Below are 11,906 nucleotides of genomic sequence, written 5' to 3'. Positions count from 1 at the left end.
ATGTTGACTCACTGTTGTTTCCCTTTTCAATTCTTGCTTAGTAAACTAACAAGAGTTCTTGACAAATACTGTGTCTCTAAAAGAAAACACTACCTACCAAAATGTAAATCTTTTCATTTAATTGCTCTTGGATGCTGTGAACTCACTTGTGCCCTTTCCAGATGGTGAAGGCTTTCTTTGCTCCTGCTACAAAACAGATGAACTCGATATAATTTGTGGAAAGGCTTCCAGTGAAAAAGCAGATCGCTTTCACTGAAGATAGCGGAACTGAAATGAAGTCCTTAACATACAAGGATTTAAAACAAATACACTGCATGTGGGAGAAGGAAAAGAAAACTAATGAAACAATTTTTTTTTTTTCTTCTAGATTTTTTTTATTTTCACTTTATACCTGTGAATTTTGTGCAATCCAAAGATGGCAGCAAATAAGCCTAAAGGACAGAATTCACTGGCTTTGCACAAAGTCATCATGGTGGGAAGCGGTGGTGTAGGAAAATCTGCTTTAACACTACAGTTTATGTACGATGAGGTAAGAATCTGCACTAGAAATTATCTCAGGAGATGTCCACTACGTAGAATTCCTGAAGTATTCGTTAGTACAGTTATTTTCTGAAAGGGTCTAAATGTATATGACGTGATATGAAAGTCAACATTTTTTTGAGATGAGTGATTTGTCCTTTATACATACCTGTGAAGGTTTAATTTGGCATTTTTCAGGCTTCTAAACAATTAGATGCTCTGTCATATAATCAGGATATTTTGTCATTGTTCACTAGACCTATTAGAACTTATTTAGGTGTTACAGCTCAAAGCTTCTCAGGTGAGTTGCATGATGCCTGAAATGATAAGCATTTTTTTTCCATATTTTTTATGCTGCTGTTGAAGAGGAGAAAGAAAAACTTTTTTGTTTTCTCACTTTTTTCCAGTGCAAGTCATTCTTTTTCTTTAAAAGGCAGAAGTTAGCTCTTCAGTGTCCTTTAAAAATTGATACTAAATATATTCAAAGGCAAGACTGCCTCATACCATAGTGAAACACAGCCAGATGTTGTGCTTGACCAGAAGCAGAGGTTTGGGTAGTGCACAGACATTGATGTTTTGCAGTTAGCTCTGAAATTTCCTTGTAATGGCTGATGAAAGCAAAAGCCTATAAATTAATTGGGCTGATGGAGAGTTTGCTTTAACTATGAGTTGTTTGAGTACTTCACGTAGCCTAAATACATTTGCTTACTTATTAGTAACCACGCAAGATGTTTGTTGCATCCTTATATGCAGATAGAAGCTTTTGCCTTGTAGTTGTGAAATTATGGTTTGTTTTTTTTTTTTCTAGTTTGTTGAAGATTATGAGCCCACCAAAGCAGACAGCTACAGGAAAAAGGTGGTTCTGGATGGGGAAGAGGTCCAAATCGATATATTGGACACAGCAGGGCAGGAGGACTATGCTGCAATTAGAGACAACTACTTCCGAAGTGGAGAAGGTTTTCTCTGCGTCTTCTCTATTACAGAGCTGGAATCCTTTGCAGCAACTGCAGACTTCAGGTAAGTTACAAGGCAAGTTAATTATTCTAATTACATGTTTAAAGCTAAGGAGTAGCTGCAAGGTGTATTTTCTATGAATATTGATAACGCTATGGCCAAGCAATAGGGTCAGGATAGCCTCAGAGAAGTCTCAGCTCTGAGGCCACAGATACACAGCAGTCTCTGATCAGGTCATGATTATCCTATGACTATGACAGAAATTTAAAGTAACTACTTGCAGTGAGATAATTACAAGTGATTTTTTTGTTTGTTTTGGAATATCCCGGAGATAATTACAAGTGATTTTTTTGTTTGTTTGTTTTGGAATATCCCAATGAGAGTCCAGATTAGATGACAGCTCTTACTGTAGTCAGTCAGATCGTGTTTTGAACAGATGCCTAGCCATGCCTTTGCTGTCTCTGCCACTTCAGATATCTTCACTGCTGTGTTTCTGCATACCAACAAGGCTATTGCCACAGAGCAGGCACATAGCAATGTTCAGAAGGCTGCTGCCCTTTGTAAATCAGTGTTGCTTGGCTCCTGTGCTGAGAAGCAGTGTTTGTGAGTAGTCACACTGCTGTCCAGAGTAACGAATCTGAGGAGAATTGCCTACAGACTGTAGGGTTACGTGTCACGTACGTACAATACCACATACTCCCCAGAGCTGTCTTTTTTAGTTCTTGCTTCATATAGAGGATTATGTGGTGTTTCTCTTAACCTGTGAAGCACCACCTGGAGCAAAAGGGCAGCTGTAGCATGTCCAGCTGTTTTATGATATAGTTATAAAAACGATGTGAGTGGGTTTCAGTTGAAAACTGCACAGAACCACCACGTCTGGGGACGTCTGTCTGCAAAGTCTTAGGTGATGTGAAGTATGCAGATTGTATTCTGGGAGAGTGAAATGCATCGTGTCAACAACACAAATCTTTCTACCTCTTAAAGGTGATTTTATGAACAGCAGTGATGAGAAGTATCTTTGAATATTCTGTAGTAGCTATGCATTGTACAAGAAAGCTGGGGAGGGACTTTTTACAAAGGCAGGTAGTGATAGAACAAGGAGTAATGGCTTTAAACTGGAAGAGGGGAGATTTAGGTTAGAAATTAGGAAGAAATTAATTGCTGTGAGGGTGGTGAGACAGTGTCCCAGGTTGGCCAGAGAAGCTGTGGCTGCTCCTCCCTGGAAGTGTTCAAGGCCAGGTTGGATGAGGCTTTGAGCAACCTGGTCTAGTGGAAGGTGTCCCTGCTGATGGCAGGAGGGTTGGGACTGGATGAGCTTTAAGGTCCCTCCCAACCCAAACCGTTCTATCATTCTATGGTTCTGTGTAAAGGCCTGTTGTAAATGTGTCCCTTCAGTTTTGCTTGGATGGAATTTTTGTCTGTAAAAAATACGGATGTAAATTTTTGAATTTACAAGAGAAAAGTTCTGCATAGATTTCTGCATAGCATTCACCCTTCCCATCAAAGTCAGTAACTTACTTAGTAGGGAGCAATATGATAAAAACAAAATTTGGAACTGGATCTGTCAGGTTTAATAAAGATTTGACAGGATAGGAGGTTTTGAAATGCTTTTCAGGCATGCAGTGTATTAAAACCTTTGTAATGGTAAGAGACTATTAAACAGGCAGCAGCTTATTGCAGGTGTTTAATTTTGGCTGAGAGAGAGAGAGCCTATTTAAATCACTCATCACTATATTAAAATAAGGACAAAAGAGACTGGAAAATTTTTCTTACCAGTTCAAAGTGTAGTGAAATAGGAGAGGACATAACCTTTGAGATAAAAGTAAGGAAACAAATATAAAAATAAATTATCTACATCCCCCTGAAATAAGGCTTCTCAGAGATGCTGTCACAGTTCAACTTAATTAGCACTAAATATCAGAATATGTTTAGTATCTCTAAGGGAGGAGGAAGAGGTATGGAGAGGGGAGAAAGGGAGTTTTTCCTCTTCTGGTGGTTTTTTTATTTGTGTCTCTATATGTGTTTTGAGAGAGAGGGAGGGGGAGACAGACAGGCCTTGAGTGGTTTGCAGGCTTATGCTAGGTTTTGTCAATTCTGCAGGACTCTTTAGTAGAGTTGAGCTCCTCTGGGGTGTGAAATGACCTATTCACATCTGTTTAAAATCCTATTAATACTTCAAAGTACATGATCTTCGGTGGCTCTAGAAAAAGTCCTACTTTGCCAGCAAAGGTGAGTGTTGATAGTGTAAATGCTGAAACAGCAAAAATGAAAGAAAAAAAAAAATCCCTTCAATGAAGAGATTAAAACTCTCCCCTATCTGAATCTGAAAGTTGCTCTTGAAACTGTAGTAGCCTAAATGCTAAAATGTAACTCAGAAAAACTACATTCTTTCTGCCCTGTGTGAAAGTTGTATCGCTTGAAGGTACAGTTAGAACCCATTTGTAGTTGTTGAGCAGCCTGAGGGAATACTACTTCAGAGACAGATATGCAAGAAAGTGACAAGAAGAATTTGGATGTTTGATTGTTTCCATGGAATTTTGCAATGCTTAAATGGCAGAACTCCAACAGGAGAGGTGTTTACTTCTACTCAATGCCTTCAGCGAGATTCCTGGTGTGCTCTGAAAGGCCATTGCTCCAAATAATTTTATATGTTTTCCAACAGAAAGCAGACCTGCAAGGACTAAACTTTTAACTATTTGAAAGGCTGTTTGATGAAATATGGTCTTGCTTTGAGTAGAATGGGTCTTAATGACTTTTAAGTTCTAGATTTCAAGCTGGCATATAATTAATTTCTTGTTTAGGAGATATCAGTATTCATAGAGGGCTCAAAGGAGAATATTGTCTTCTGGATTGCTGTTAGATTAACACTTTACACTGTGAAATTGCTTGGCATTGCCTGAACAATTAATGTTCAAAGCTGCTAGTTTTTAGCAGAGGTCTTATTTGCACAGACACTTGAGTTTTCTTCTGGCTGCCTTTCTAATCCACGGACTATTCACACTCCTTTTGGATAGCTGCAGACCCTGTTCAAACATTTCCACCGATATTTGTGGGGAAGAGGAGGAATGTTGCTTTAATTACACCTCAGAGGTGAATGTGATGGTACAAGCTGCCTCAAATACTTATTTGTTGTTTTTTTGTGTTTTTTTAAAGTTATGGGCTAAGTGCAGTTTCACACACAGAATGTCAGGGATTGGAAGGGACCTCGAAAGATCATCCAGTCCAATCCCAAGTCTGCTCACAGGGCAGTTTCTAAGCCCTGTGAGCAGACTTCCTCAACAAGACTGCATGCTGTCCAGGGCTTTTTATAATGGCAGGAGGATTCTGCCCTACACCAAATAAGGGCCCTTTAGAATATCAGTTAATTAATTCTCTTCAGCTTCTCTCCATTCAATTCTAAATCTGGCAATAGGTTCCACCTCAGCCAGCAAAAGGAATCTGTTTCTCTGTGCTTTTTGTTGATCTCTCAGAAATTGGGCCATAATAAAGGGCTGTGTTTCACTACTAACTTCATACTCCTTTCTGAGACAAAAGAGAGAATATCCTTCTTCTGGGAAAACTGTTCTTCCTGGTACTTTTAGTGCATTTCTAATTAGAAGAAAACTTTTTCATTATTTTTTGTTTTCAGTGTTGAAGACTTATGTACCAAACCTGAATTTCAGTAATAGTAGTAGCAGTGAGTTTTATTTACAACTTTACACCCTTCATCCTAGCAGTTCAAACATTAAAAGGATCTGTCTTTAAAAATCTGATGCATGTGCACCTTTTATCTGTACACTAGTTTATAAGGGAACGAAGATCTCTGCAGAGACTGAATGTGATTCACTTCAGAAAGATTCCTGAAAGAGATTTGTCTCTTGTATGCTGTAGACCATTTTATCAGCTTTAAAAATGGTACCTATGTGCTATTAGGAAAAAATCGAGCGTGAAACTGAAGTTTGGGTAGCTTCAAAATGGCAATGACAAATAGTAATGGAAAGACAGTGCTTAAATGCTCTGAAGTAACACCTTTAGTAAAAGGAATGACTTATTCACACAAATTCTCACCTAAAACAATGCTGCTCTACTCTTTTAGTTTCTTACTGACTCACCTCCTTCCTTCCTTCCTTCCTAGAGGACTAGTTGTCTGTCTTCATTCTGTCGTAATGAGGTTTAAGATTTTACTGTTATGTAAGCTTCATAAAAGGAATAAGTGGGTTTTCACTGTAAGATGGAAGAGTATTTAGTCTGCCTTCTTCTTTTTCTGTTCTAAGCATAGTATTCCATGCAAAGCTTAAATTTCTTTTCTCTCCTTTTTTTTTTTTTTTCTTTCTCTTCTCCAGGGAGCAGATCTTAAGAGTAAAAGAAGATGAGAACGTTCCTTTTTTGCTAGTTGGTAATAAATCAGATTTAGAAGATAAAAGGCAAGTTTCTGTAGAGGAAGCAAAAAACAGAGCTGATCAGTGGAATGTTAACTATGTGGAAACTTCTGCAAAAACACGAGCTAATGTTGACAAGGTAATAACTGGCTTCTTTATACAAGGAACCTCTCCAGCAGTTTTTTACCTTATACCTCTTTTCCATGGGTCATACTCTATATGTTCATTATTTTAGCAATTATTTTTGTGAAATTTGAATCAAATACTTTTCTCCCTTAGCTTGCAAGGAGGGTATGATAAGGTGACTTCATGTAGAACACTGAAAATGTTTAGGCATAACAAGTTTATACCATCCTAAACTTCAAGGAGTCGTTATACAAGACCTTATTTCATTAAAAATTTCTTGGAACAGCTATTTTGGCCTAGACTCCTTACTGTGTTTTCTATAACTAGAAGACAATCTGCTTCTGAGCAGCAAGGAATGCTGTCTGATCCTCAGGCAGAATAAAACAGCTTACAAAAGTAGGTAAGAGAGGGATTGGAGCCCTCTCTACCCTCATCTAACCAGATGCCTGGTTGTATGTTGCTTCGATGAAGAGTGGATGAACCCTTTTAAGCTTCGAACAGCCTACAAGTGCCTCATGAGTTTTCAGTGATAAAATATGGTTCAGAAGGTCATGAGATAAAAGACAGAGAATCTTTGTCTCCAGAAGATAAATTATTTATTAGTTCTAAGTATTTCAGCTAGAACTCTAAAAGACTTATTGGAATACAGAATTCAGAATAACACTCAGCCTCATGGACTGCAAGAGTAACAGAAGTGTGGCAAAAGAAATAAGTAGTTTAGTTCAATGTGCCAACCTTTCCTTTCAGAGGAAGGATCACACATTGAAAAATTCTCTCATGTAAATCCTTACACATGAGCTGTCAGTTGCAGCCTGACAACTGTAACCTGAGTTCTCATTTGTTCTAACTTCCACTTGACTGGTGTCTCCTGTTAGTTGTTTTCCTGAAGACACTGATTGTTCAATACTACAGTAAGAACTTCATGCAGTTCTGTAGTGAAAATTAAATCAATTAAGTGCAGGAGAACTCAGTCTTATTGATTCAGCTCTGGGTTTTTTGTTGTTGTTATGAAAACTGGTACATCTTTTAGTTTTGGTGTATGATTGCAGTTAACATCCATCTATTAGTCATGTACAAATTCCCAGCTCTTCAAAATCCACTTCACTATCATTTAGCAGTTGAGGAAAAAAGTGTGGGTGTGTGTATATATATATATATATATATATATGGGGTTTTTTTAGTAGCTCTCTAATCAATAGCTTTTTCACACACATAGTAAGCTACTACAGAGCTCCAGTTTTCTTTTTGGAGCTGGTGGCATTATGGATCCAGGTTAGCATGTGTCATATAGAACTCAGGTTTGACAGTCCATAAGTGAGGCTGCTTTGACACTAGTAAATACCAGGTATTCTTAGTTACTTGCAACATCTGAAATTACAAGGTTTGTTATGCAAACTAAGTTGCTGTTCTATAAGAAATGTCTTCTCTGAATTCCACAAGAGTGGATTTGCTGAGTTGAGTAAAGCACAGTCAGTTTCCACTCCCTTTGGTAAAGGTGAGCGTGCCCCAGGCAGCTAAATCCTGCAGTACAGTATCAGCGCTTAAGCAAGGTGACGGTGGCATCTTACCATTAGCACAGATTTAAGTACAAGCAAGTACTTGGCCTTAATGCACATTTAGAAATCTAAAGGCAATGTGGAAATGTTTAGTTACATTGATTTTCGTTGGATCCCACGTAATGAAGGCCGATGCTTTTGCTGCAGTCAGTACAAGGTTAGTGTCATTGCAAACAAAAGCTACTGAGCTCTGTAGAACAGCTTTTCAGCCCCAGCGCTCTCTGTGTTTCACAGAAATAGATCAAGTCCCCTGACACAGATCTAGAGAACATCTCCTGAGAGAGAAAAGTCTTACAATTGCTCAACTTATGTCCTACAATAAAATGGTAAAGATTAAATGATTATTCACTGTAGCCTCCTGCCAATCAAGTCCAGATCTGCTTTTCAAATGAATAAAGTATCTTTAGACAGTCCAATCGTAAAGCCTTCACTGACAGTAGGTTCCCTTAAGGCACTGGTGTATCTCCAGCTTTGTTGGTTTTGTTTCCAGTGAAACCACCACGCCTTTCCAAGTGAAACCACTTGACAAAAATGAAATTGTTCTGTACTTTGAGTTTGTAATCTGGCAGTTGAGATAACCTGATCTAAAAAATTGTTTATATAATTGCATGATTGATAACTTTGCTTTAAAGAAAAAGGTGATTGATTTTTTTTTTTTTCCCCCTACTCACTTTGTGTTTAGATTTGCATCATGGGACATACCGACCATTAAATGTTCAGTGTATGCTACAGCTCCTTTAATACATTTCTGGAATTGAATGTTGCACTTTTTCAGCTCATTGCTGAAAATATTCGAAACGTAAACTGATTTCCTTGAGTCTCCTGAGTAAAGTGTAGATAATGCATTTTAAAAATCGTGGTTTGCGATGAGACTTTTTCAATCCTTGTGCAAAATTGTCTGACAGGATTCATAAGCAAGTCTCAGAAGACAGGGGAACATTGTGATACCATGAAAGAAGCAAGTTTGCGTCATATCAACTTGGCCTTCAAAACCAACGAAAGATTTGTTGGATTTATATTTGTTTACTCAAATTGGTTGCATGTACTTGACTTTATTCTAAACAACCAAAATGGATATCATCAGTGATAGCTTAAGCTAACTCATATGTCTGTGATTGTTTTTTCATTTATGTTCTTACATCTTCTTTAGGTGTTTTTCGATTTAATGAGAGAAATCAGAGCCAGAAAAATGGAAGACAGCAAAGAAAAGAATGGGAAGAAGAAAAGAAAAAGCCTAGCTAAAAGGATCAGAGAAAGATGCTGCATTTTATAATCAAAACCCTGAATTCCTTTCCTACCCTGACCATACTAATAAAAACCGTAATTTATAAGCATGCCATCGAAGGCTCAAGTGACTGAAATTACTCTAACATGTTGGAAATTGTAATGTACCACTAAAAAGCATGAATTGGAGCTGCACTGAGAGTCAGATTCACTGAGGAAAAAAAAAAAAGGAAAAAAAAGAAAAAAAAATGATGTGGCTTCAAGAGAAGCAAAGTTCAGTCCATTTCATAACTGCCTACCTTCTCACATTTCTTCTGAATGTAGTGTTTCCTAGGGAGTCTCTTCTTTCATAGTGAACAGGGCGGGGGGAAGTACGACTTTGTGGGTTCTTGTAAAGCGTCCTTTTTTTTATCACTGGTAATTGTCAATTCATCTTGTCTTTTGTTGCCTTGAAAATGACAGTGGTGAAGGTGTTAGAACCTAATGAGGCGGTCTGCAGTTGTTTTGCCGTGGAGTTAATGCAAATTCGAAAAGAATAATGTCTATGCGAACAACTACGTTGGGGGGGGAAAATGCCATGTGGTTCTGCATTACCTGATTAACCGAGAAGAGTGATGTAATCTTTTACATTGAAACATTTGAATATGCCTTAATTTTAAAACCTAAACATAGCAAGGTTGCTTAATCAAGGGTGTGTTTTCAACTCTGTTGCACGGAGACTGTCCCTGCAGATCATCAAGTGTGAGACTGCCCTCTCTGTGGAGCGCAGTTCCGTGAATGATTTCACTCACTAGCTGTCTGCTAGCAGCGTCTGTCCTTTCAACGTGTGCCATACTCTGGTGTTGTGAAAAATACGGAGCATATTCTGTCATCTGGAACTTGGTAAACAATACGATATCTTAAAACTAAAGGGTCAGAATACATACAAAGACTGAAGTCATAAGCCTATGGCACATCTAAGCCTGGAATGGTCGTTTAAAACTTAACGTGCTGATACCTTGAAGCTTCCCTTTCGCAAGTAGATTTTGTTGTCTAGATGTTCCTTGGGTTTTAACTCCCTGGAGTTGGGTGGAGTGGAGCTGATTCAGTAGCGCTAACGTGTTTTCAGTTAAGATGTTGTCTGGGAAATTCTGGTGTCATCAGTTCATTTCTTTTGTATTCCTAATTCCTCAGCTGCGGGATCATGGTGTGTTATGCTGAAGCCTTTGCAGGTTTTGTATTGTTTAGTCTAGTTTACGTTGATTTTTCAAATGGGGGAACGTTGTAGCTACTTTTTCTAGTTAAATGTTGATATTAAACAATCAAACATGCTTTGCAATACAGAAACATTGACGTGTCCATCCAAAATCCCCAAACAAACAAACCAACAAACCATACTGCCTCAGTTGCTTTAGAACAGCAAGAATACTAGCGCAGGGTTAGTATCCTGCATCTTAACTAAAAAAAGAGACCAGAATGTTTGAGGGTTTTGGGCTCCTGGGGTAAGACAGGTTAGATCAATTCCACAAACTGTTACCGTTTTTATACGTGTGTAAGCCTATAACTGACAGTTTAAAATGTGCTCAAGCAAACTAGGTAACAAATATTTAACTCTCATGCTAACAGACATTTTAGGGGACTCAAGTCTTAGAAGTTATATTTGTCATGTTAAATATTTATCGGTAGGAGTTTTGTATGTGCATTTAGTAGACTGTCAAGCGCAGAATTAAAGTTACTGATGTAACTATGGCAAATAAGCCAGTTCTTCATCTTACTGTGTACTCATTTGGGTCTATTTAGCCAGGGAGTCTAACCACTAACGTTGTGACTTTGCTTTGGAACCTGTATACTAGGAACTGAGGTGTTATGAAGCCACTGGACACATGAAATTTGTCTTGGCTGATGCCTTATCCTGTCCGTTTATTTGCTATTTGAGCCATTGAAAGATGAATAAACTTCCATTTTTTTTAAAAATACTTGTGCAGTGTTAATTGATAACTGTGTTATTGATAAACGTTGCTATAGCTGATGCCAGTTGTTGAGCAGTTAAACCTAAATATTCCAGTAGCCTTTTTCATGTGTGTGTGTGTGTGAACAAAATTGTAGATTTAATCTAATCAGTCTGATAAAAAGCCACTTTGTAAAAGCTGAGACCAGGCGTGTGCTACCTTTTATCCAGAGCTAATTTATCTCTACTTGCTCTAACAAAGACAATCAGAAAACAGGCAAACAAACTGAGGTAAGCTTGTTCCAGAAGTATTTTTCCATAAGAATGGAAAGTGAGATTAAAAAAATAAAATAATAATTTAAAAAAGTACATGAGTTTTAAATAATAATAAAATAAAAAAGCATTTTAAGTCATTCTCTTTTCACACACTCAGGGACAAGGTAAATGCTTTCTCAGCCTGCAGGGAATGCAGCTGGAAGTGTGTATGTAGGATTTGGGTACATCTTCAGAGTGTCATCCCAACTGAGTGATATATTGGCATCCTAGAGGAGTGTTTGGTTTAGCTTCATTCTGTGTCTGAAACTCCTAGTAGGTCTGTCTGCTCAGAGATAGACCTGAGAGCACATTTCCTCCCGTTTCTCCTCCAAAAAGTTGGAGATATGTTCTTACACTGGCAGGATCAAAGCCTTCCATGGTATTTCCCCCCTGAGTCAGCCTAACACCGTTGCTACCTTTTGTGAAACGCATTGCTTTGTAAAACTGCAGACCAGAGAGAGACGCCCTCATTTGTAACAAGCTATGGAGGTTCAGTCTGCTGTTATCTATGAAATTAATATTGAATTCTTGTGCTAACTCCCATTTTTTTCTGTGGGGTTTTTTTTTTCATAGCTTTAAAAACTCAATTGGCTTTTGCAAATGCTGGCTAAGAAATCTGTGGACTCTTTGGTAGTTTCTGTAGCCTCCTGATGAGCAGGCAAGAGCTTCACAGTGCTATTGTCCAGCAGTGCTGGAGCCCAGCAGATTTCTTTGCCTATCACGGCGTGCAGGAAGTGCTTTCCCATTCACAGAGACTTGTTAACATCCGAGTAGCACACAGAATGGTGTCTCTGGCACGCCCAGTGTCAATCATAATGCAGTAAAACACACTCCATATTTGACCCTTATCCTCGCTATAGTCACCTGCAGGAGTCCAATATTTTATCTATTAGCATGTGAAACTGAAAATCTTGGGTTCCTTTTTGG

At 38.2% G+C, this 11,906-nt stretch overlaps 1 protein-coding gene across 1 annotated transcript; it reads left to right on the top strand.

Moving 5' to 3' along the window:
• The first annotated feature begins 365 nt into the window (after positions 1-365).
• RALA (RAS like proto-oncogene A) lies at positions 366-8,847 on the top strand. The gene is made up of 4 exons (XM_010175608.1): positions 366-529; positions 1,328-1,536; positions 5,796-5,970; positions 8,664-8,847. Exons 1-4 carry the CDS (start codon positions 416-418, stop codon positions 8,784-8,786), a joined length of 621 nt encoding a protein of 206 aa, XP_010173910.1. The 5' UTR covers positions 366-415; the 3' UTR covers positions 8,787-8,847.
• The last annotated feature ends 3,059 nt before the right edge of the window (positions 8,848-11,906 follow it).

This window comes from Antrostomus carolinensis, unplaced genomic scaffold (genome assembly GCF_000700745.2).
Source record: "Antrostomus carolinensis isolate BGI_N321 unplaced genomic scaffold, ASM70074v2 scaffold44119, whole genome shotgun sequence".
NCBI classification, from domain to species: Eukaryota; Metazoa; Chordata; class Aves; order Caprimulgiformes; family Caprimulgidae; genus Antrostomus; species Antrostomus carolinensis.
Note: the sequence above shows the minus strand (reverse complement) of the source record. Positions and strands in the feature narration are given on the sequence as shown.

Coding starts and splice junctions, on each gene's coding strand:
- RALA (XM_010175608.1), top strand. CDS start 416: ATGGCAGCAAATAAGCCTAAAGGACAGAATTCACTGGCTTTGCACAAA. Junction 530..1,327: donor TACAGTTTATGTACGATGAG/GTAAGAATCTGC, acceptor TTTTTTTTCTAG/TTTGTTGAAGATTATGAGCC. Junction 1,537..5,795: donor GCAGCAACTGCAGACTTCAG/GTAAGTTACAAG, acceptor TCTCTTCTCCAG/GGAGCAGATCTTAAGAGTAA.